This window comes from Cyrtonyx montezumae, unplaced genomic scaffold (assembly GCF_038088225.1).
Source record: "Cyrtonyx montezumae isolate F1298 unplaced genomic scaffold, pur_monq_1.0 scaffold_16, whole genome shotgun sequence".
Taxonomy (NCBI): domain Eukaryota; kingdom Metazoa; phylum Chordata; class Aves; order Galliformes; family Odontophoridae; genus Cyrtonyx; species Cyrtonyx montezumae.
In genome coordinates this window covers 5,336,076-5,355,905 of record NW_027071892.1, presented here as the reverse complement: position 1 = coordinate 5,355,905, position 19,830 = coordinate 5,336,076, and the positions used below count along the sequence as shown (strand labels likewise).

The 19,830-nt window shown below is 53.0% G+C and overlaps 3 protein-coding genes across 3 annotated transcripts in view; 1 reads left to right on the top strand and 2 right to left on the bottom strand.

Moving 5' to 3' along the window:
- Positions 1-4,039, bottom strand: part of NLRC3 (NLR family CARD domain containing 3) — a 58,276-nt gene extending 54,237 nt beyond the window's left edge. Inside the window, exon 1 of the mRNA XM_065732458.1 lies at positions 3,820-4,039. The gene's annotated coding sequence lies outside the window, so the exon portion shown is untranslated. The remainder of the gene's footprint in view (positions 1-3,819) is intronic.
- Positions 4,040-5,046: 1,007 nt separating this feature from the next.
- Positions 5,047-8,638, top strand: NMRAL1 (NmrA like redox sensor 1). The gene is made up of 5 exons (XM_065732494.1): positions 5,047-5,086; positions 5,164-5,402; positions 5,992-6,241; positions 6,889-7,079; positions 8,375-8,638. The coding sequence occupies exons 1-5, from the start codon at positions 5,047-5,049 to the stop codon at positions 8,543-8,545; spliced, it is 891 nt and encodes a 296-aa protein (XP_065588566.1). The 3' UTR covers positions 8,546-8,638.
- A 1,210-nt stretch (positions 8,639-9,848) lies between these two features.
- DNAJA3 (DnaJ heat shock protein family (Hsp40) member A3) lies at positions 9,849-19,648 on the bottom strand. The gene is made up of 12 exons (XM_065732437.1): positions 19,456-19,648; positions 19,249-19,373; positions 18,976-19,059; positions 18,341-18,547; positions 17,164-17,316; positions 16,428-16,575; positions 15,539-15,603; positions 14,538-14,666; positions 13,977-14,092; positions 13,646-13,743; positions 11,103-11,207; positions 9,849-10,285 (listed from the first exon to the last, which is right to left on the bottom strand). The coding sequence occupies exons 1-11, from the start codon at positions 19,625-19,627 to the stop codon at positions 11,116-11,118; spliced, it is 1,389 nt and encodes a 462-aa protein (XP_065588509.1). The 5' UTR covers positions 19,628-19,648; the 3' UTR covers positions 9,849-10,285; positions 11,103-11,115.
- Between the last annotated feature and the right edge of the window lie 182 nt (positions 19,649-19,830).

Here is a 19,830-nt window from a genome sequence, read left to right as displayed (position 1 = left end):
AGCTCAGAGCAAGAGAACCCAGCGAGGTTTCTCATCCATGGTACAAAGTGAGGATGCCTGGGGCATCCTCTTTGCAGTCTCTCCCATTCATCCTCTTGCCAGGAGATCCATGGACCATTTATATCTCCCAACAGACAAAAGCTGAGGCTCCAGCAGCAGCTTAGCCCTGCAGGAGGGAGGAGCAGGTTCAGCATCTCCCAGAGTCTCTGTCCTGCATGGCCGGGTGAACATCCAAAAGGACAAAACAGCCCACTGGCAAACCCTGCTGTGGATGAGATGCTCCCTGTAGGGGAGGGAGTGCTGCTTGGACCTGGCTCTGAGCCCACAAACTTGCCCTCCCAGAGGGAAAGCCAGGTCCCCTGCTCCTCCTTGGCTGCCCAGCTCTGACCACTGGCTGCAGAGCTCCATGCTGAGGGATGCTCCCTCAGCTGCCTTGCTTTCAATTCTCCAGGCAGCCCTATGGGCAATTAAGATACTGGCATAAATTAAATGAGCTCAGTGAGAATTCATAGTGAAACAGACACTCCTGAATGCCTTCTGGTCTCTAAGCAGCCTAGAAGCTTCCATTAAATCTTTACATGCAGCAGTCCCTGGGTTTCTCATCTTCCCTCTGCACCCAGTAATGTGGCCAAATGAAAGGGTTTTCTGCTGCCTGTAGGCATGTTTCCTTGTCATCCTCCAAAATGTGGTTGTCTGGCTGGGAAAAGCCCTTTGATGGGGGAGAACTTGCCCTAAGGCCAGAGGTTATTTAGTTGTGCCTCCTGGTGCTACATCAGAACATAACCCTGCTGTGCCATGGCTCAGCATCCATAACGGAGGAGGAAGCAGCAGCAGCATTTATTTTTTTTCCTCTGCATTCAGTACAAAAGTTTCCCATGTCTGCAGCTCCAGGGCTGGTTTACTTCTGGGGCCCAGGAAGGTGACAGTGATATCGATCTACACGGGCCAGGAAGCTGCAAACACCGTGTGCCTGCAGCAGCAGGGAGCCAGCAGTGCCACGGGGCTGTCCTGCACCCAGGGGGATCCTACATCACTGATGGGTGCCACCAGACAGGGGGCTCTGGGGACATGGGGACCATTGGGGTGAGCAGGGAGGCAATGTGTGGGGAGGCTTCTGCTGGAGTAAGTTTGCTTTAACCAGTGTTTGCCTTGCAACAGAAAATTCACCTATCTGAGGATGTCTGATCAACACCTGTGTGTTCTCTTAGCAGAGCTGTGGCCACATCCCATCACATCTGGGGACAGAGGGACCACGTACACAGCCAGCCCCTACCACTGCTGCCTCTCACTGCTCTGTGTCCTGTCCCTGGCATCAGAAAACGTGATCAAGACGTGACTGCTCATCTTTGTCACTGTGGAGGTAAGCTCCTGTTCCTGAAAGGCCAATGTGGAACAACAGAAACCCTCTGAGGGGTTGGAGATGAGGGTCGGTGCTGGGATAGTGGCAGCGGGAGGGTGGCTGGAGGTCGCAGCGTTGTGCTGCTCTCTGCTGCTCCTGGCCTCCAGGGTCTTCCTCCTGTGACAAGGAGGCTTGGGCTTTCAAGCAGCACCCATCCTAACCCAGGACAAGTGTGCTGCATGCCACTTGCTGCTCTGTGCTGGTAGAGGCAGGGTGCTGCAAGCCTCGTCGGAGCCAGAAAGCCCTGCAGCTGCAGGCTGTGCTGCTCAAACCCAAACCTGCCTGCAACAGCCGTGCTCTCAGCACGCAGCAGGCCTGGTAGTGCTGGTAATCCTTCTGTGTGCAGTTTGAGTGAGCAAGGTGCAGAGCATTGTGCTGCAGGGCTGTGGCTTGTGCAGAGCTGTGCTGCCTGGGGAGCTGCCCTGTGCTGCTGGAGGAGACTGGTGCAGCACAGAGCCTTTGTGGGCACCAGGCTGCCTGCATGTGGGAAACAGGGGAAAATGGCTGAGCTGCAGTACTTAGGTATGTTACGAAGCTTCTCCTGCAGGGGCGTTGGACCAGATGACCTTTAAAGGTCCCTTCCAACTCAAACAATTCCATGATTCCACGATTCTATGCCTTCCCATCTCATCACTGCCGTGCTGGGCCTTGCTAAGTGCTCAGTGAGCCTTGGATCGAGTCCTGCATCCAGCCTTGCATCAATACCTGCATCAAGCCCTCCCACCCTCGTGCTCACTCTACCCCCAGGCACAGCAGCAGAGCAGGCAGTCCACCTCCCACGTTTCCTGGTGCATGTCTCAGTGGCATCCTGGACTCTGGTGGCCCCCAGGGGTGGGCGCATACTCTGTGATAACAAGGACTTGGGGCCATAGGGAAAGCCTGTGATGAGCTCAAAAGCCAAAAGCCTCTGCTAAGGTAACACGGGAGGTGCTAGGTGTTCTTGGTGCAAAGGCTGGAGGTCTCCCCACTAACACATGACTGAGCAGCACTGGATGCTTTTGTTTTTCCTGCTGCTTAGTTACTGAGTATTGAGGGCAGCTCCTTCAAGAAGCTCAAGCAATGTCCATGCTGCTGCTCGCTGCTGCTGTCCTGCTGATGGTTTAGCAAACCCTCAGGCACGAGGTGGGCTGCCACCTTTTGGTAGAATGGAAAAGGATTCTGTGGAAGCAACGAAGCATCTTGTGCACCATACCCAAGGACAAAACCTGCACATCTGCAGGTGATTCACCCACTGAAGTTTACCTGTGACTTTAAGGTGCCACTTCATTTTATTTTTACTGTTTGAATTTCATGTTATCCAAAATGATCGCACCTACAGAGTGAGTTTCCTGCCAGCCCTGCGCTACCAGAGCTTCTCAATGACCAGAGTGCTGTCCTGCAGGGACCTGACCATGGCCCAGGACACATTTCAGCACATACACATGCACAGGAAAAGCAGATCCTCTCCCACTGAGCACTTCTTGCCTCTCTTGCCACGATCTCTGCAGCCCACCCCGAATGATGCATGTCTGGCCTTGGATAACCCTTCCACACCACCATTGAACCACAGGCACTGCAGCAGTGGTGACAGTGACAGCAGCCAACCCCTGCTCTGGCTGTCCCACACCTCCCGGGCTCACGGTGTCTCAATTGGTCTGAAGTGCTTCAATAAGTGCAGGATTAAGCCTCACACACCAGCCATGTGGTACCCAACCCACAGCACAGCGCGCCTGGCACTGCCACGCTGCCGAGCCCATCACCTCGACCTGCCTCTGGTGCCTGCAGCTCACACGTTGGGTCTGGGCATCCCCTTGGGCAAAAAGACCCTGAGGAGGTGCCAGGTGCTGAGCCTTCGGCCTTGCTGTCTCCAGCTAAGCTCTGCAGGGATGCAGAGGTGCTGATCCCTGGGGAGGGACACGTGGCTGCAGCTCAGCTTTCAAGCTCTGATGGGGCTTCAAGCCGGACGCAGGACCCTGTCTCGCTCTTTGATGCTCTGGACTCACAGGCAGCATGATGAAATTAAGGATCCTTGTCTCATCCTGTTTATGCTATGTAAATAGTGTGTTCTATTTACACCACATTTCTTTGGCTGTTTCTGAAGAAGCATGAATTCATCTGAACAGCTCTGACATGGGGGCAGACCCCGGTGCCAGGGGTCTTTAAGAAGATGCACTGGCTCCATGCACACACCCAGCAGACAAGGGAACGGGATTGGTGATGTGGGACAGGTCCCCATGAGTGCCTCCATTGCACAGAACTGCTCCCAGACCTTCCCATCACTAGCTGGGAGAAGAGAGCTGGGACGTCCTGAGCAGCAAAACCAGCACGGCAGCAAATGGCTGCCACAGAGAGGGCTGCAGCACCTAAACCCCGCACCACACAGCCAAGTGACATGCCTCTGTCCCCTTGTACCCCAGGTGACAGCCCCAGCAAGGCCTTACCTTGGCACCATGGCACCTTCCCCAGGTCCCCGTGCAGGCAGGATGGGTGGAAGGACATCCTAGCGCAGGTGGGAGCATCCCCCAGGCCCCTCCATGGCTGCAGAGCTTCGCACTCTCGTTGCCCCGATGTTGGAGTGCAGAATGGATGTTGGGAGCAGTGCCTGGGCAGGTGGTGACCCCACGCAGCACCGTGCCACCCCGCTGCTCTCGTCTTTCTCAGCTCTCTCCTCACCCCTTCCTGCCGTGGGCCTTGCTCGATCTTCCTTCCTGTGGCTGCTGTGTATGCAAATTGAAACACAAGCCTAATGAGAAACCTGCAGCCCCAGCTGCCATGGCCCTGCCGTGTCCAAACTGGGGCAGAGGAAATTCCATACGGACTGGAGGAAGAACTGCTTTACTTTGAGGGACCCAGAGCCTGGCACCAGCTGCCCAGAGAGGTCGTGGAGTTTCCTTCTCTGGAAGGAGACGTTCAAAATGAGATACTGAAAGGAGACATTCAAAACTCTCCTGGACATTTTCCTGTGCGACCTGCTGCAGGGAGCCTGCTTTGGGGGGGAGCTCCAGGGGCCCTATGGCTCTGGGATTCCTTAGTGTGTTGACGTTTATATACTCTATATTTTGTGATCTATCAGAAACATTGTGCAGGATGTGCTCTGTTCTGAGCAGCCAGGACACGCTCCAGGCCGGGTCACTGGCAGCTCTCACAGCCTTGCTGCACCAGCAGCCTGCCCCGGTCCCACCCGCAGCTCTGGCAGCGCAGGGTGTGTAGCACACACGGGACTGAGGACAGCAAGTTAGTGCACGAGCCAGGCGAGCCCTGCGTGCATGCAGCCATGCAACAACCAGCTCTTCCCGTCGCTCTTCTCTTAACTTCCTATGCTTTGCCAGACTTCAGGACTCACCAAAATAAATAAAGGGCGAAATCACTTCTGCCAAGAGATGCTTAAACTCCAAGGAAACGTAGTGCGGCCCTAGCCAAAAACACGCAGCTGGCCAAAGAAAGCGCTCAGAGAGCCCTTCGGAGCTGCACGTACTGCCAGGAGGGGCCGAGCGGAGCTGAACGGGGCTCAGCTGAGCCGAGCCGAGCCGAGCCGAGCTGAATGCATCCGGGCGGAGCCGAAGGAAGGCATCGGGGCGGAGCCGGTCGCAGAACCGAGCGGTGTTGGAGCTGCGTGTCGTGTCCCGTCCCGTCCCGTCCCGGCTCCGCTTCTCCCCCCGCAGCTCTCCATGGCCTCCAAGAAGCTGATCGTGGTGTTCGGGGCCACCGGTGAGTGCAGGGCCGGGGCTCCGGGGCTCCGGGGCGCGGTGCGGTGCGGTGTGTCACGCGTGGCCGTTCCCCCGCAGGGGCTCAGGGCGGCTCCGTGGCGCGGGCGCTGTTGGAGGACGGCGCGTTCGCGGTGCGCGCCGTGACCCGCAGCCCGGGCAGGGCGGAGGCGGCGGAGCTGCGGCGGAGCGGTGCCGAGCTGGTGCGGGCGGACCAGGACGACGAGCGGTCGCTGGAGGAGGCCCTGGCGGGCGCCTACGGAGCCTTCATTGTGACCAACTTCTGGGAGCACTGCAGCAAGGAGAAGGAGATAGCGCAGGTACCGGCGCGGGCTGCGTTCTGGTCCGGGTTCGGGCGGCGGAGGGCTGGGGAGGTGTGAGGACCCCGCTCTGTGCGGGCTGTGCTTCATTATAGCTCCGAGGTTTCCTTGGCTGTGCTGCCCTCGGGGAGCACGTGGATGCCACGAGGTTTGGGAGCGGCTGTCCTGGGCTGAGCTGCAGCTGTCTGAGCTCCGCTGCACTCGCGGTGCTGAGGCCGAAATGTGCTGCGGAATCAGAGATCTCAGAGCCTTTCCCAATGGGAGGAATTCACCCCAGGGCAGGCTTATGCTTGTGGAAGATGAGATTTGCTAGGGTGGGGACCTTACGGTTGGTGTTTGCGTGCTTGGTGGAGGAGCACGGAGGTTCCCGGACCTCCTGATGCAGAGTGATGTCAGCAGAGGACTCTGCTCCATCCAGCCGGGTCAGGATGCTGAGCGTGCCCAGGCCTGGGTCCAGCTGCCAGCTCAGGGTACTGAGGAGTGCTGGGCACAGCCCTCCTGCCTAGGACGAGAGGTGTGTGTGGACGAGAGCTCGCGTGGGCACCAAGGGAGCCGTGCCCTTCCTCACGGCTGCTGTCTCTTTGTGCAGGGGAGGCGGCTCGCTGAGCTGTCGAGGCGCCTGGGTTTGCTGCACGTGGTGTACAGCGGCCTGGAGAACGTGCAGCAGCTGACACAGGGCCGCCTGGAGGTGCTCCACTTCGATGGCAAAGGAGTGGTGGAGGAGTACTTCCGCACGGTCGGTGTGCCCACCACGACCATCCGAGTGCCGTTCTACTTTGAGAATTTCCTCTCCAGCTTCAAGCCCCAGAAGGCCCCACAGGGGAACAAGTTTTTACTGGGTAAGATGGGACCTCCAGCTCTGCAGCTCACGGTCTCTAGTGCTCCCACTGTGCACCGTGCTCCCTGGGCTGGAAAAACTGTTGCTTTTGTTGGCATCTCCACAGCGAGCAGCGTGACACCAACCCTGAGAGCTTCTGTTGCCTCTGGCTGGGGATTTACCCAAGATACTGGTCGTGCCCTGCAAGGGAGCTAAAAATCTGAGCTACAGACCCATGCTTTAGCCTGTGCCACTGTGTCTTTGTGGCTGGTGTTTTGCTAGGGTAGTCACAGCACCGCTGCAGGATGATGGAGAGGGGAAAGGAGTGTGCTCTGGTTTGACAACAGCAAGCTGTGGCTGCCCTGTGATCCTTTGGGTCTGTCTGGAGGCCTGCAAGTAGATAGTGAGACCCCAGTGCTGTGTGAGGTGCTGAGGGCTTCTCTGCAGCTCTGTGCTTCCAGACAAGTCACAGTACTGCTCTGGCTGTAGGAGCCGTGGTCTCCTTGCTCAGCCCAGCGCGTGCTTTCATAGTTCAGAATGCCAGTGCATTGGCTTTTCCTCACCTTGTGTTCAGAGGCCAAGTGCCAAAAACTTCTGTGTGTCCTGGCAGCTGGGCTCCCTGGCAAAGGGCAGGCAGTGCTCTGACTGGGATCCATCTCTCCCCTACAGGGCTGCCCATGGGGGACACCCCCATGGATGGGATGGCGGTGGAGGATTTGGGGCCCATTGTGCTCAGCCTGCTGAAGTCCCCTGAGCAATACATAGGCCAGGTGATCGGGCTCAGCACTGGCAAGCTCACTGTGGCAGAGTATGCTGCTGCCGTCTCCCAGCAGACGGGCAAGACCGTGGAAGACTCCAAGGTAGGAAGTGTCCCTTGGTGTGTTTGATGCCGTTGAGATGGAGGGAAGCTGGATGAGAGCCCTGCAGCCTGCCTTGAAGGAGGGGCTGGGGCAGTGGGGAGATGATCCCCTCCACCTTTCCAGCAGCAGTGTGCAGCTGTGCTGCTGCTGGTGGACGTGGTGGCGGTGTAGGAGCATATTCAGCCTCTCCTGTTGGTATGGAATAGTATGGGCTCTGGTTAAGGGGCTGAGCACGGACAGCAGCCCCAAATTGCTGTCTCTGCCCTGGCACAGCTGCAACTCCTCACCTGGTGGTGCTGGGGTGGAGGGCCCTGACAGCTCTGTGTATGGGTTTGTTACAGCCCAGTGCTCAGTGCAGATGTCCTGCTGCCTGTGTGCTGCTGAGGGAGTGCATGCTAAGGCTGAAATTGCCTTGTCACTGTGATGATGCATTTGTGGTTTGTGTGGGCAGGTCTTGCTTGCCTATGGGATAACAAAAGTGCAAGGTCTCCAAGTTCTGCCATGGTAGAGTGCTTGTTATTGGGGCTGGGTGCCTAGGGAATAGGTCTTTGCTGCTTGACCCTCCCTTCAACACCTCTTACCCTGGAGCCTTTCTGTTTTGCACTGTTACGGTGACTCTCAGTGCCCCTTGAGTTTTATTTCTCCCACATGCTTTGGCTGTGCTGCTGTGCTTGGGCAGCTGTTAAGACAGAGAGGTTATGTGGCAGCTTTGTGCTTTGAGGACAGAATGCCCCTGATACTCTTCATAGATTCTCTTCTCCCAGGGACAGACGAGCAGCCCTTTTCTTCCCATGCTGCCTAAAGGCTTCAGCACAGTGCAGAAACAGTGATTCAGGTGGGGATGGCATTCATGTGGGACCAGCTGGCAGCCTGCAGTGCTTGGGCTCTCCCAGACACCCCAAGCAGTGTTTCTACAGGGCTCAGCCATGGCTGTGCCTTGGGGCAGGAGGAGCTCCTGGTGGCTGCACTGACCCCCAGCTGTGGGGTCTGTGTGCTGGCACTGAGCAGGGTGGGCTCGCTGGCAGTGCCCAGTGGCTGTGGGTTTAGGAGGCTGGTTTGGGACACGTGGAACAAGTGGCTGAGCATCTGTGCTGCGTGATTTCTCCCACACATGTCCCCTCTTGTGCTCTCACACCACAGGGCTCTGTTTGCTCAGCAAATCTGTGTAAAGCAACAGGTCCCTCCTCCCCGGTGTAAATTAGTGCAGTCCTCTTCCGCTTCCCTGTGGGGTGTAGGGGAAACGCCCCAGCGGACTCTGCCCCGTGGAGACTGTTTTTCCTCAATTCTCTTTGCAGATCACTCCAGAAGAGTACGAGAAACTTGGCTTCCCTGGGGCAAAGGAACTGGCCAACATGTTCCGTTTCTATGCCCTGAAGCCAGACCGCAATGTGGAGCTGACCATGAAGCTCAACCCCAAGGCCCGCACCTTCCAGCAGTGGCTGGCAGACAACAAGGCTGCTTTCTGAGCTGCAGCTCTCCAGCCTTCCACCCGAGCTCCTGCAGCCGTAGTGGGAACTGGCCCTGAGCTGTGCAGAGCCCAGGGGCTGCCCTCCAGGAGCAGTGTGCTGGTGGGAGAGGTGGGGGCTGCTTCCAGGCAGGTGGGGGAAGTGCTGCTTTGCACGCTATCTTCAGGGAGGTGTTCAGTGATTTGGGGTGTTTTCATGTCTATGGGATGGTGGCTTTATTTCCCAGGATCGCTTTTCCTAGGCAGCTCTCAGCACAACATGGTGCCCTCAGCTGTCAGCAGCTTTAGGCAGTGCCTTCTCTGACATTCCAGGTATCCAAAACCAGCTCTGCTTTCTGCTTGGACCATGTCTGGGCATCACAGGTAAACCAGCAGCCATCACAGCACCATCACCCTGGCAAAGAGGCGTCCTCAGTGTCAGCACTGAGGGGGCTGTGCTGTGTAACCCAGCTGCTGTGCTCAGTGCCTCACCCTCAAAGCCAGGCAGCTCTCAGCAGCTGCAGCCTGGCTTCTGGGCTCCCAGGACCAATTTCAAACACTTCCCTCATTAGCTGAGTAAAGCTTCTGCCAGATTGTTCAACCTTAGTGTTTAAGGCTCACTTAAAAAGCTTTCCTCACCATCCCCAAAGGTACCATTTGGGTAAGAGCTCTGGGGCACGGCTGTTGAGTCAGCTGCAGCCATGAGACAGACACTTGTTTTCCAGCCTTGCCCTCTCAGCCATAGTAACAGCCAAAGCAGCAGAGGGAGGAGGTGTGAAGAGTAATCAAGGCAGCAAGGCACAGCACGTGTTAAATATCTTTATCAAGTCCATCTTATTTACATGAATACAGAATCACCTTACAGTTTAATCAGGAGGCAACGCGTGCTTTATTTCAGCAAATTAAGGGCAAGACTACAATGTTCTTGTTTAACTGATGGATTAGTGTGGGCTGATGGTACCTGCACAGCAAACAGCGGGCTGTTAACCACAGAAACACTGCAAGAGCTCAACTCCACCTGGAAGGAGTGATCTGCTTCACCTGTACTCTCACACGCAGGAACAGTGCCTTTCTGGCCAATCACTTATGCTATGGGTGCTGTGCTAACGTAATAAAATAGTTTGGACAAACTGGCAGAGGTCGGTGATTAAATTTCACCCCTTCAGAATCAACCACGTCTGTGTTGTGATTCAGTTCAGACTCCATCACTGCAGGAGAGCAGCAGGACTAAGAAGCCCAGAGCTGCTGGGGAAGCCTGGGCTCACACAGGCCCAGCAGAAGGGACACTGTGTCAGAGTTAGGAGCCACTGACGCACCAAACCTCCCAGGGGAAGTACATGGTGCCCACACAGCACATCTGTGTTTGTAAGGGTGCCTGAGTGAGAGCAGCGACCTCAGGCTGCACACAGCGCCAGATAGACAGTTTTTATTTCACATTTCCACTGCTTTGAATTATAAACAATATTTTTTACTATTATTAACAAATAACTTCCAGTGGCAGCAGGGACAGTGGAGCAGCCTCAAGAGTTATCCCCATTACCGCAAAGCCGGCGCTCTCCTTCGTTACCATTTCCTAGGACACTGTGTTGGTTCTGCATCGTGATGCTTGTTGGTGCCTCAGTGGTTTGTGGCCTCTCCAGCTGGGATTCTCAGTGTGTGACTGACTACTTCCTTCGTTCCCCAGTGCCCGCTGCCAGGATTCATCCCCTGCTGCTCAGATGATGTGCTGCTGCCAGCTCTCAGTTTCCAGCAGAACGTTTCCCTGGAAGTGAAGCAAGCAAAATGTTAAGGTTTTCCTGAATGCATCAGCCTGAAGTGCACAGCCCCTCCAGACTGTTTTACAAGCACAGGAGTGAGAGCACCTCACACCTGAACTCAGCCACGCTTTGTTATGTACAGGAGAAAGATGAGCTCGGTGCTGGCAGTGAGAGGAAGCTGAGCTGAGGTCCTCGAGTCCAGAGCACTGCTCTGAAGAGATGTTTTCAAGCCTGCAGAGCTCCCTCACAGCACCCCAACACCAACTAAATGGCAGCCGGGCCCCAAGTTACAACACTGCTCATTTGTGTGACATGGGCTTGGCTTGGCTTTGCTTTCTAGGACTGCTGATCCTGGCAGGTTCTGGTGCTGTCAGCCCACTGCAGGGTGAGTCCAGCCTGAGGAGCAGCACTGGAGGCACTGCAGGCCTGCCTGCTCCTCCCAGCAAGTCCCTGCGTGGCAGTGGCAGCAGCAGTGCCCAGCCCTGGTTCACCAGCTCCCAGGAACACTCAGTGCTTTGAATCAGGCACTGGCACTGAGTGGGTGAGTGCTTCCAGGAAGCAGGGCTGCAGGAGAGGCCAACAACCTCCCTGCACATGGATCCAGCAGGAAGCTTTCCCTTTCTGGTGCAGCAGTGATGCAGTTTGGTTTCTGGCCTTTCCCTCCAGGTCACACAGAACAGCTAGGGCTTCTCACATGAGTGGCTGGAAGGCCTGAGGCTAAGTAAGAAGCAGTGCTGTACTTTTGCTTCTTCTACCTCCCAAGAACTGCAAATTGTGCTTAGTGTGGGGAAAGACGACAGTAAAACACAAGAGGCTTCCTACCTCAGATGGGGTATCAGGAACTAAACATTTTCTTAAGTTTGGAAAGGAATCCCTCCTTGTTCTCCTCAGCCTCAGGCCTGTCAGCACTAGCTGTGGCCCTGCCACCTGGACACAAACAGCAAAGGGCTGCAGTCAGATACATTCCTCAGGCTGCTACACCTCCCACCAGCAGCCAACACCCCTGACAAAGGGAGATTTATTCTAGACTAGGAATGGTCAAGCCAGCTGGTTTTCCCACCATCCTCACACTCAGATCTCTGACCATGAGTGGCCACCAGCACTGTGCCTGGCAGCAAGCTGCAGGACTGGGGGCACTTGCAGTGAAAAGTGCTGCACAGCCTGGAGCCCAAAACTCTGAGGGAAGAATGACAGCAGTCCTTTCCCTCTCCCCAGCCCTCCAACCAGCAAGGGAACTCCTGTGCTGCACAGTCAAATCGAGGGCCTGACAGGCTTTGAACACAAGCACGTGAAAGTGAGTCTGCCACTGAAAGCAAGTTGGTGACTTCACTACAGATGGATGTCACCTTAAGGAAGAGAGCCCTGCACTGCTGGTCCCTGAAACCATCTGTCTTCCTGTGCTTCGTTGTCTGTGTCATCTCTACACAGTGGGAACCTGTTGCAAGTCATTCTCATGCATCGAGGAGAAACTGAACTCAGGCTAAAATGAAAAAGGCTACAGGCATTTCAGAACAAGTGCCTAGATCAGGAATCTTACAGGCAGCAGCCAGCAAAGCCTTCCTAATTTAAAAAAAAAAAAAAAAAAAGGCCTGAGAAGTGACTACAGAAAGAAAAAAAAGAAACAAGAACAAAAAAACCATTATCTGCCACTCAGCTTTATCTACAGTTTATCAATAACAAAACCTCTCAAGCTTTCTTTGCACCCAGAGGACACAGAGGCCAGCCCTCCCCATCCTCCCCCTGCTGGTTCTCCAGCACAGACTGATGCAATGCTGTGAAACCCTTAGGCCTGTGGCACAACATGCCTCCTCCAGCTCAGGGTACTTTCTGCCTCCCTAAACAAGGACGAGCATCCAGCAGCAGCAGCCTGTCTCTAAACTGCCAACTACTGGCACTGGTTTTAATCCAACTTGTTGCTTAATTGTGTTTAAGAGATCTCTACCCTTCCCCTCAAGATTCATCCTTAATGTTTACTTGCAGTGGAAAAAACAATCCCGTTAAGTTTTGTGTTATCAAAGCACTAGGAAAGCTCACTAAGGACAGTTCATTTCACTTTCCAACATCCTGAACTTCAGCCTATGTCCTCAGGTTTTGGCATGTGATGCAGAGAGGACCTGAGCTTCCAAGATCATCTGGCAGCTTTGACAGACTCCTTGTTCCAAACAAGAACAAACCATGATCTATCAGGTATTAAGACACTCACTGTTCCAATCTGAGCAAAGAGAACACTGGTTTGCTAGTAGAAAAGAGAAAACGTTTGTCTTGCCTCACTGTTGGACATATATCTTTAGCTGCTGTAAGAGAACTGTTAGGCTGTGGCTTGAACCAGTGATTGAGCAGCTGGTAAAGGGGTGTAGCTGGCCCAGGAAGCACAGGAATTGTTTGCACCTGAGTTCCCCATGTGATCAGAAGGGGTGGACCCAGCACAGAGCCCCCCTGGCTTCATATAAGGCTCAGCCACTGAAGGGAGAGCATCTTTGGGCCTCAGCTGCTTTGTGAGGAGTGCTGTGTTGCCAGGGAGCCCCTTCACCAGCTGGGTGAGTTCAACTTTTCTATGTATGACTGTTGGCCTACCTGCATGTACTTTGCCTGATACTGCCAAGAACCTGTCAGAAGTGGCTGCTTCTTCATGAGCAGAACAGCTGCTACTGATGCCAGGTGTGTCTCCTCTGAACCTTGAGACACAACTGCCAGATCTGAGTCTGGAAGAAGTCTGATCTTTAGTCTGGAGCTGAAAAAGCAGTTTTTTAGTCTGGAGCTTTACAAAACTCTCAGCTGACTTCATTCTCTTTGCCACGCTTGTTGCTGTCTACTGACTACAGCCAATGCTCAGCACCAAGGAATGTTTCTATCCAAGGTTTCCCCATGTGCCCAGAGTGTGGCTCAGAACAACCTTGACAGCAGCGTTCCTTCAGCTTTCAAAGAAAAACATCCCCACTGCAGTCAGAAGCAAGCACTGAGAAGAACAGATTCTCTTATGTAGAGGGTTGGCCTGAAGCACGTTCCCCTTCTCCATTTCTGCAATAAAGTTACTTCTGATACAGGGATATGAGCAGGCAGCAGAAGGAATTCATCACAGCAGTGAGATCACTTGAACTTGGGATCCTGGATTATCCCAGCACCTCCTCTTAGTTCCCCAAAACTTTGCCCAGTGAATAGCAGGGCTCTTCCTGGGAAGAAGCTACTTCCTTGCTTTGTGCTGCAGCCTATTAGCATCACTCTAAAATGATTTCTAAAATAACACACTTGCCAGGTTGTGCTGACAGCACCACCTCAGCTCACCTTGCTGTGCTCGAGCCCTCAGGAAGCTCTGAGCACTCCCACAGCAGCTCTGTGGGGAAGGGATGCTCGTTCACCCAGCTCACCTGATGCTGTGTTTGTGACTCCGTTCACTGTGCCCTCCACGTCTGTCTCATCCTCAGCATAACTCATCATTAAGGCTCTCTGGCGATCCGTCAGCCTCCTGCAGGTCAAAGACAAAGGCAGTGGGAATGGCTGCTTCCAAAAATGCACTTACAGATTATGATAAATAAAAATATGAAAATATAAAAATGAATAAAAAGCAGGGAAGTGACTGTAACTGTCCAAGGATTCAAAAGAGATCTTGATAAAGCAGTAAGAAATCCTCATAACATCTTCCTGAGCAAAATTCCTTTGCAAAAAGCTCAAGCTTTCACAGAAACCTGTTTTACTTACTGAGGAACTCTTATCTTTATGTGAATGTAGTGGTCTCCATAGCCATAACTATTAACTTTGGGAATGCCTTTCCCACTCATTCGAATTCTCTGGTCTGGCTGAATACCAGGGGGTATCTGTGAACACACAGGTGTTGCATTCATTATTCCATTGTATGCATGTACATAGTTATTACATGTTTATAATAATTAACTACTTCTCTAGCACAACTCAAAGTAAGATGGCAGATCTGGTATGTCTGTGCAGCTGGACACATTCAGTGGTGAAGTCAGTACTGGTGGAAAAGATTTTAAGGACAGAGGAAAAGAACCTAGCATGGTTTAGTAGATACTGGATGGGTTTTGTCCAGCAATGCACCCAGCCCCTCCTTCCCGTGTCCCTGCACTGTGAGCTGTAAGGAAGATGTGACCAAGGAAGGTCACAGACCACCTGACATCCTTAAGGAGACTGAAACCTGATCCCGGTGGACTCAGGAGATTTGCATCCTATTTACAGAAAAGGAGAAGGCTCTGATGTCCCACACTGATTTATGCTGAAGTTCTCCCATGGAATGGTACTTACTGTGATGTTGATGGTCTCATACAAGCCTTGACATCTGGCTGTCCCTCCCAGAACAGCCTGTGCTACTGAAATAAGGAGGTCTGAATGGATATCTGCTCCATTTCTTCTGAACACTGAACTTTTTTGAACCTAAAAGGCAGGCAGTCCCACAAAACAGAGAGCAGAACAATACAAAGTTAAAAAGGCAAACTGCTTTGAAAGATCTTGGCAGAAAACATACCAGAAAGCTGCAGTCATATTCTTTACCATCCACAGTAATGGCTAAGAAGTTTAGCTTAATATTCACTCTTTTAGAAAAACACAGATCACTACATAACTGTAATTAGCCAGATATTTAGGAGTATGTCTGTCTATCTCAGCAACTCCTTCCACTAATCCTGTTAGTTCATTACAGCCAGTATGATTCTGCAGGGACAGAGATGACACTGTCTTGTCCAGAGCCCTGAAAAAGGGAAAGCCAGAGGAGGAAGGCAAGAACTTTTGTAGCAGCTTCACAAGCTGGAAGAGAATTAAATCCTCCTGCACTACAGAGGTAATGGAAAAAAAGTTCTCACTGACAGAGATGCATATAACAGGATACCTGCAGGAGAAGAGGGCCCCAGCTATGAGGAATGTGCAAAGCAGCACTTAATGCAAATCTGCAAAGGGACACTTGACCTGCCAGCCTTGTGTGCATTTCTGCAGCCCTGCTCAGCACTGCAAGCAGAAAGCTCCTTCAGATCTCCACATCAAATTCTCAAGGAGTTGAGAACCTACTCTGTATCTTGATGCACACAACCGTAAGGGCTTTGTCCTGGAAGCAGCAGCACAATTCTTCAGGAGCAGGCTGAACATTACAATGCAGACCTTCTGCCAGCTCATGTGGATCATGTTACCTCAGCTGTTTGAAAGGATCACTTGCTCTTTCTCCTGCCATCCCCCATTCAGGCTTCCCACACGGTTTGAAGGGATTAAGCAATAGCTTTAGTCAAGGGAAGGGCTTGCACTGTGAGGATACGCACCCGGAAGGTAATGAAAATTTCCTTCTTGCCTACAGGCATCCGAACTGTCTGCCCATCCTCAACTCCTGCAGTGAGGAAGAGGGGGAAAAAAAGTTGTATTGCAATCCACATGCTACTGGAATTCCTACAGCTCTTCTGCTCGGATCCCTTGCCATCCCACCTCAGCAGCACCCGAGGAGCAGAGGCATGAGGACTCCCAGTGGAAAGCACAGCAAGCTCTGCTCTGGGAGGTGCAGCAGCGCACAGCTGTGCCTCAGAGGTGATTGCTGCCTGCCAAGCAGAGGAGCACTCCCCCACACAGCTTCATAACTTCAAACCCTAAAGAATTCTTCTAGGAAACACATCAGACTGAGGCATACTGGGCAGCCTCTACAAGCTACTGGAAAACTATATGCTGCCACTCAGGGCAGTCTCAAAGAATCAAGACTTCTGTCCCACTACTCATTGTTTTCCCTCTGCTGACAAAAGCAAACAGCAAACTTTTCTGAGCTACGCTACAGCTTTCAGGATTCCCATCATCCCCACCAATCTCATCATGGACAATGAGAAACACAGGCTGACAAAACCTTTTGAAGACTGAAACTTTCAAAACTTGTCTAGAAGGATCCATGCAAGAAACCAGAACTTCATCTCAGAAAGGGCAAATGTTTTTATCTACCACATAAATGCATGGGCAGAAAGTTTCTTGCCACACATGCTTTCAGTTACCAAGCTACAAGTCTGTTTTGCTCTTAAGCTAACTTCTCAAAAGCAGAACTTCTTTATGTTGCTTGAACACCTAGAGCTGGCAGAGAGTCGCCACACTTTACAGGTGAGTGCCCTGTTGTCAGTCCAGTGGAAATAGCTATCATGACTCTCACAGGCAGCAGTGCACAAATCCAACACTCACCAGCTGGCACAGGAACTATCACTGTCTTCTTCTGCTTGGTTTGCCCCGTCCCTCGACACACCACACACGGCGTTGTTATGATGGAAGCACGACCTCCACATCTCCGGCACGTAGATTGCATTACAAAAGGGCCTGCGTTTATTGTTTCCTGGGGAAGAAAACAGTGATCTTAGAAATGTTTGGTACCAAGATGGGACTCCTCACTTCCATACCACTGATGGTGATCAGCCAAGAATAGCTGGGCTCTCCTGACTGCACAAACCTGAAAGGGAAGTTCAAGGATAGCAATATACAGGGATGGCTCAGAAATCCGAAGATGCTGCTCGTGAGAATCTGGATCAGATTCAGTTGTCACATAGAACATCCATGTCACATCATATTCTGGTGTTTCCACTGGAAACCATCACAGCTATGACCAAGCACATCATGGCCAGGTGAAGCGCACAATGCTTCCCCTCTAGGATTTGAGGCAGAAGCAAGAACGAAGCTCCATGCAGTGCTGTTTCACAAGGCAGTACAAACATCTGTATTCCAAGGAGCCCAAGGACAATCCACTTTCATGAATTATTGCCACAGTCCAGGAAAAATTTGTGGAGACTAAGCTATGCAGCAAACCATGAAAGCCCCCCCTCAGGCTGAAACACAAGAGGGAACAGTGGAAAAAGCTGATGATGTTATTGAGAAATGGTGGAAGGGAGTGACTTGCACCGAGAAAGGAAAGCACAGCAGGACTCACCATGCCAGTGCCATGGCAGTAGTGGCAGCGCTGCACTCTGGTACCGGGTTCATTTCCTTTCCCGTTGCACCGCTCACAGGCGTCGTTGATGCTCACCACGATCTCCTTGTTAACACCTTTTGCAGCTTGTGTGAACGTCAGCTCCATGATGTACTGCACAGGAAACACTGACATCAGTCCACAACGAAGATCCCACTGCCACGGGGTCTTAAGCAAACCAGAACTGGTTTTGGCCAAATATCAAACAATGCTAAAATGATATCCAGGTAATGTAGGGGAGAAGAAACAGGAGGGTGCACACCATGTTCAGAAGTGGTTCTGCCTCACTCTGAGAAGAAAAAGTCTGTTTCATGTAAACAAGAAGGGGTACAAAAGGATGGCAAACGTTGAAATGATGATTATACCAACTTTGCAGAATAAATTACATTTAAAAATATAGAAGAGGAAAGTAAAAGTAGTGTTCTCAGGAAAGGCCTCTAATCTGTCCAAACTTTTTATTTAAAGGGCAATGGGGGACAGGTGGAGGCCTTCAATCCCAATGGAAGTATCTCCTCTTCCTCAGTAAGCACCTTACTTAGCAAAGAAAGACATCAGCAAAGATGACTGCATGAAACAGGAAATCCTGTTCATTGTAGAAATGTCATTTTTAGTCAACATAGAAGGACTGAACACCAAGCATTGCTGAAGGCACTACCTGAATCAAGGCTGTCAGTGCTTAAGTAGCATTCAGCTGCAGTACAAAGAACAAGAAATAGGTTTTATAATGAGCTCCACTACAGCATTAAGCCAATTAAGTTGAAGAATTCAGCCAATTAAGCAGTCAAATGCAATGCTGGAAGGCTTGTTTTATAGTTAAAAGGCACTTTGTGGTTTTCAGCATTGCATTACAAAGCAGATGTGCTAAACAGTTCAGAGCAGGAACGATGCCTTCCAATGACAGAAACTGTTTGGCAGCACTGTGAGCGAACACCAGATGAAGTCCACAAAAAATTACTGAGTTTAGAGGTGTGGAGAATGCATCCCACAGCTTACAACAAACACTGCCACGTGAACCAGGAACACTCACACACTGACATTCTCAGAAGTGAACTGTTTAAGTGCTTAAGCACGCTCTGTGTCACACTCCAGCTTTTGTGGCTTTCATTCTGCACACTCAGGAAACACACCCGTGTCATACCTCCTGCGGCTGGTCAAACACATTCCGAAAATCGCCAAAAGAAGATCTTGAAAACTCCCCAAAGATTTTCCTGAACAGTTCCTCTGGGTCAATGGATGGACCGCTGCTCCAGTAACGATGCCCAGCACCAGCACCTGTTGCACCAGGGTCAAAACTGGCTGTCCCGTAAGCGTCGTACTGCTTCCGCTTCACTTCATCGCTCAGTACCTTTAGGCAAAAGCACAGTGCCATCAGGGTACCCCTCAGATCCCAGGCAACCCAGGGAGCTCCAAGCTGTCTGTGTTACCAGCTCTACGCTGCTCAAACCTTGGTGTCATCAGGAAGGGCATCCCGCTCTCGTGATGTGTTAATGAAAAGCCCCTTCTTCCACGCTATCATTGCCATCAGTATAATGGCAAGCTCTGACCAGTGCATGATAAGCAAGAATAATTTATATGAATGGTCAAATATGTAATATATTTCTTGAAAGAAATTCACTGGAGACACCACTGGGGCAGAGCTGCTCCAGCCCAAACCAGAACACACTGAAACTGCACATGCAAACACAAATAAGAAAAGGAAATAGTTCCCCCATTTAATCCAAGCACTGTTCCAACTTTTATTCCTTTTCATGATGGCAAAGTGATGCACGTTACCTCGTAGGCCTCCGCCAGCTCAGCGAACTTCTCCTTCGCTCTCGGGTCATCCTTATTCGTGTCGGGATGGTATTTCTTTGCCAGCTGAACAAGAAAAAAAATATCAGAGACGGAACTCACTCACTCCAGCACACCCCACGCGCCAGGAATAGCAGGGCGGGCAAAGCCCAGCATTCAGCATCACGGAATCGCTCGGGCCGGACGGGATGCCGCCCAACCGCAGCGCTGCACACGCTCGGTACCGCCCAGCAGGGAACCGCGGCCGCGCCGTGCCTGGTAGTACGCCTTCTTGATCTCCTTCTGGCTGGCGGAGCGCGGCACCCCCAGCACCTGGTAGTAGTCCTCCTTGGCGCGGGCGGCGCTGCTGTGGAAGGAGGCGGCGGAGCCGCGCGTCGTTCCTGCGGGAGAGGACGGGAGTGGTGAGGGGCCGGCACCCCGCGGCCCCGGCACCCCGCGGCCCGGAGCCCCCTCCCCGCTCACCCGCGTGGCGGAGCCCGGTACCCAGCAGTAGGAGGCGGCGTGCGGCGGGGCCGTTTGCGGCGCTGAGCCCTCGGACGAGCCACACCAGCGGCAGCCGCCCGTCCCTCGGCCCGCGGCTCCTGACGGCGGCGGCAGCGGCCCCAAGGAAGCGCGAGGCGCTCACGGCCGCCATCTTGGCCCGCCCGCTGCGCTGCGCATGCGCCGCGTCGGACCGAGCTGCGCGTGCGCGGTAGCCCCAGGGAACGGGCGGTGTGTGCTGCGCGTGCGCGGGGCGCCGTTCTCCTGGGCGGGAACGGGGGAGGGGAGCGGGGCCGGGCCTCGCCACTCCTTCTCCTCCCCTTATCCCGGGGCGGCTGCGGCGGTTCCGCGGTCACT

Excerpts from the sequence above, each read along its gene's own strand:
- NMRAL1 (XM_065732494.1), top strand. The coding sequence starts at position 5,047 with ATGGCCTCCAAGAAGCTGATCGTGGTGTTCGGGGCCACCG. Across the intron at positions 6,242-6,888 it reads GGGGAACAAGTTTTTACTGG|GGCTGCCCATGGGGGACACC; the intron begins GTAAGATGGGAC and ends TCTCCCCTACAG. Across the intron at positions 7,080-8,374 it reads AGACCGTGGAAGACTCCAAG|ATCACTCCAGAAGAGTACGA; the intron begins GTAGGAAGTGTC and ends TTCTCTTTGCAG.
- DNAJA3 (XM_065732437.1), bottom strand. The coding sequence starts at position 19,627 with ATGGCGGCCGTGAGCGCCTCGCGCTTCCTTGGGGCCGCTGCCGCCGCC. Across the intron at positions 19,374-19,455 it reads TACCGGGCTCCGCCACGCGG|GAACGACGCGCGGCTCCGCC; the intron begins GTGAGCGGGGAG and ends CCTCTCCCGCAG. Across the intron at positions 14,093-14,537 it reads ATGAGACCATCAACATCACA|ATACCCCCTGGTATTCAGCC; the intron begins GTAAGTACCATT and ends GTGTGTTCACAG.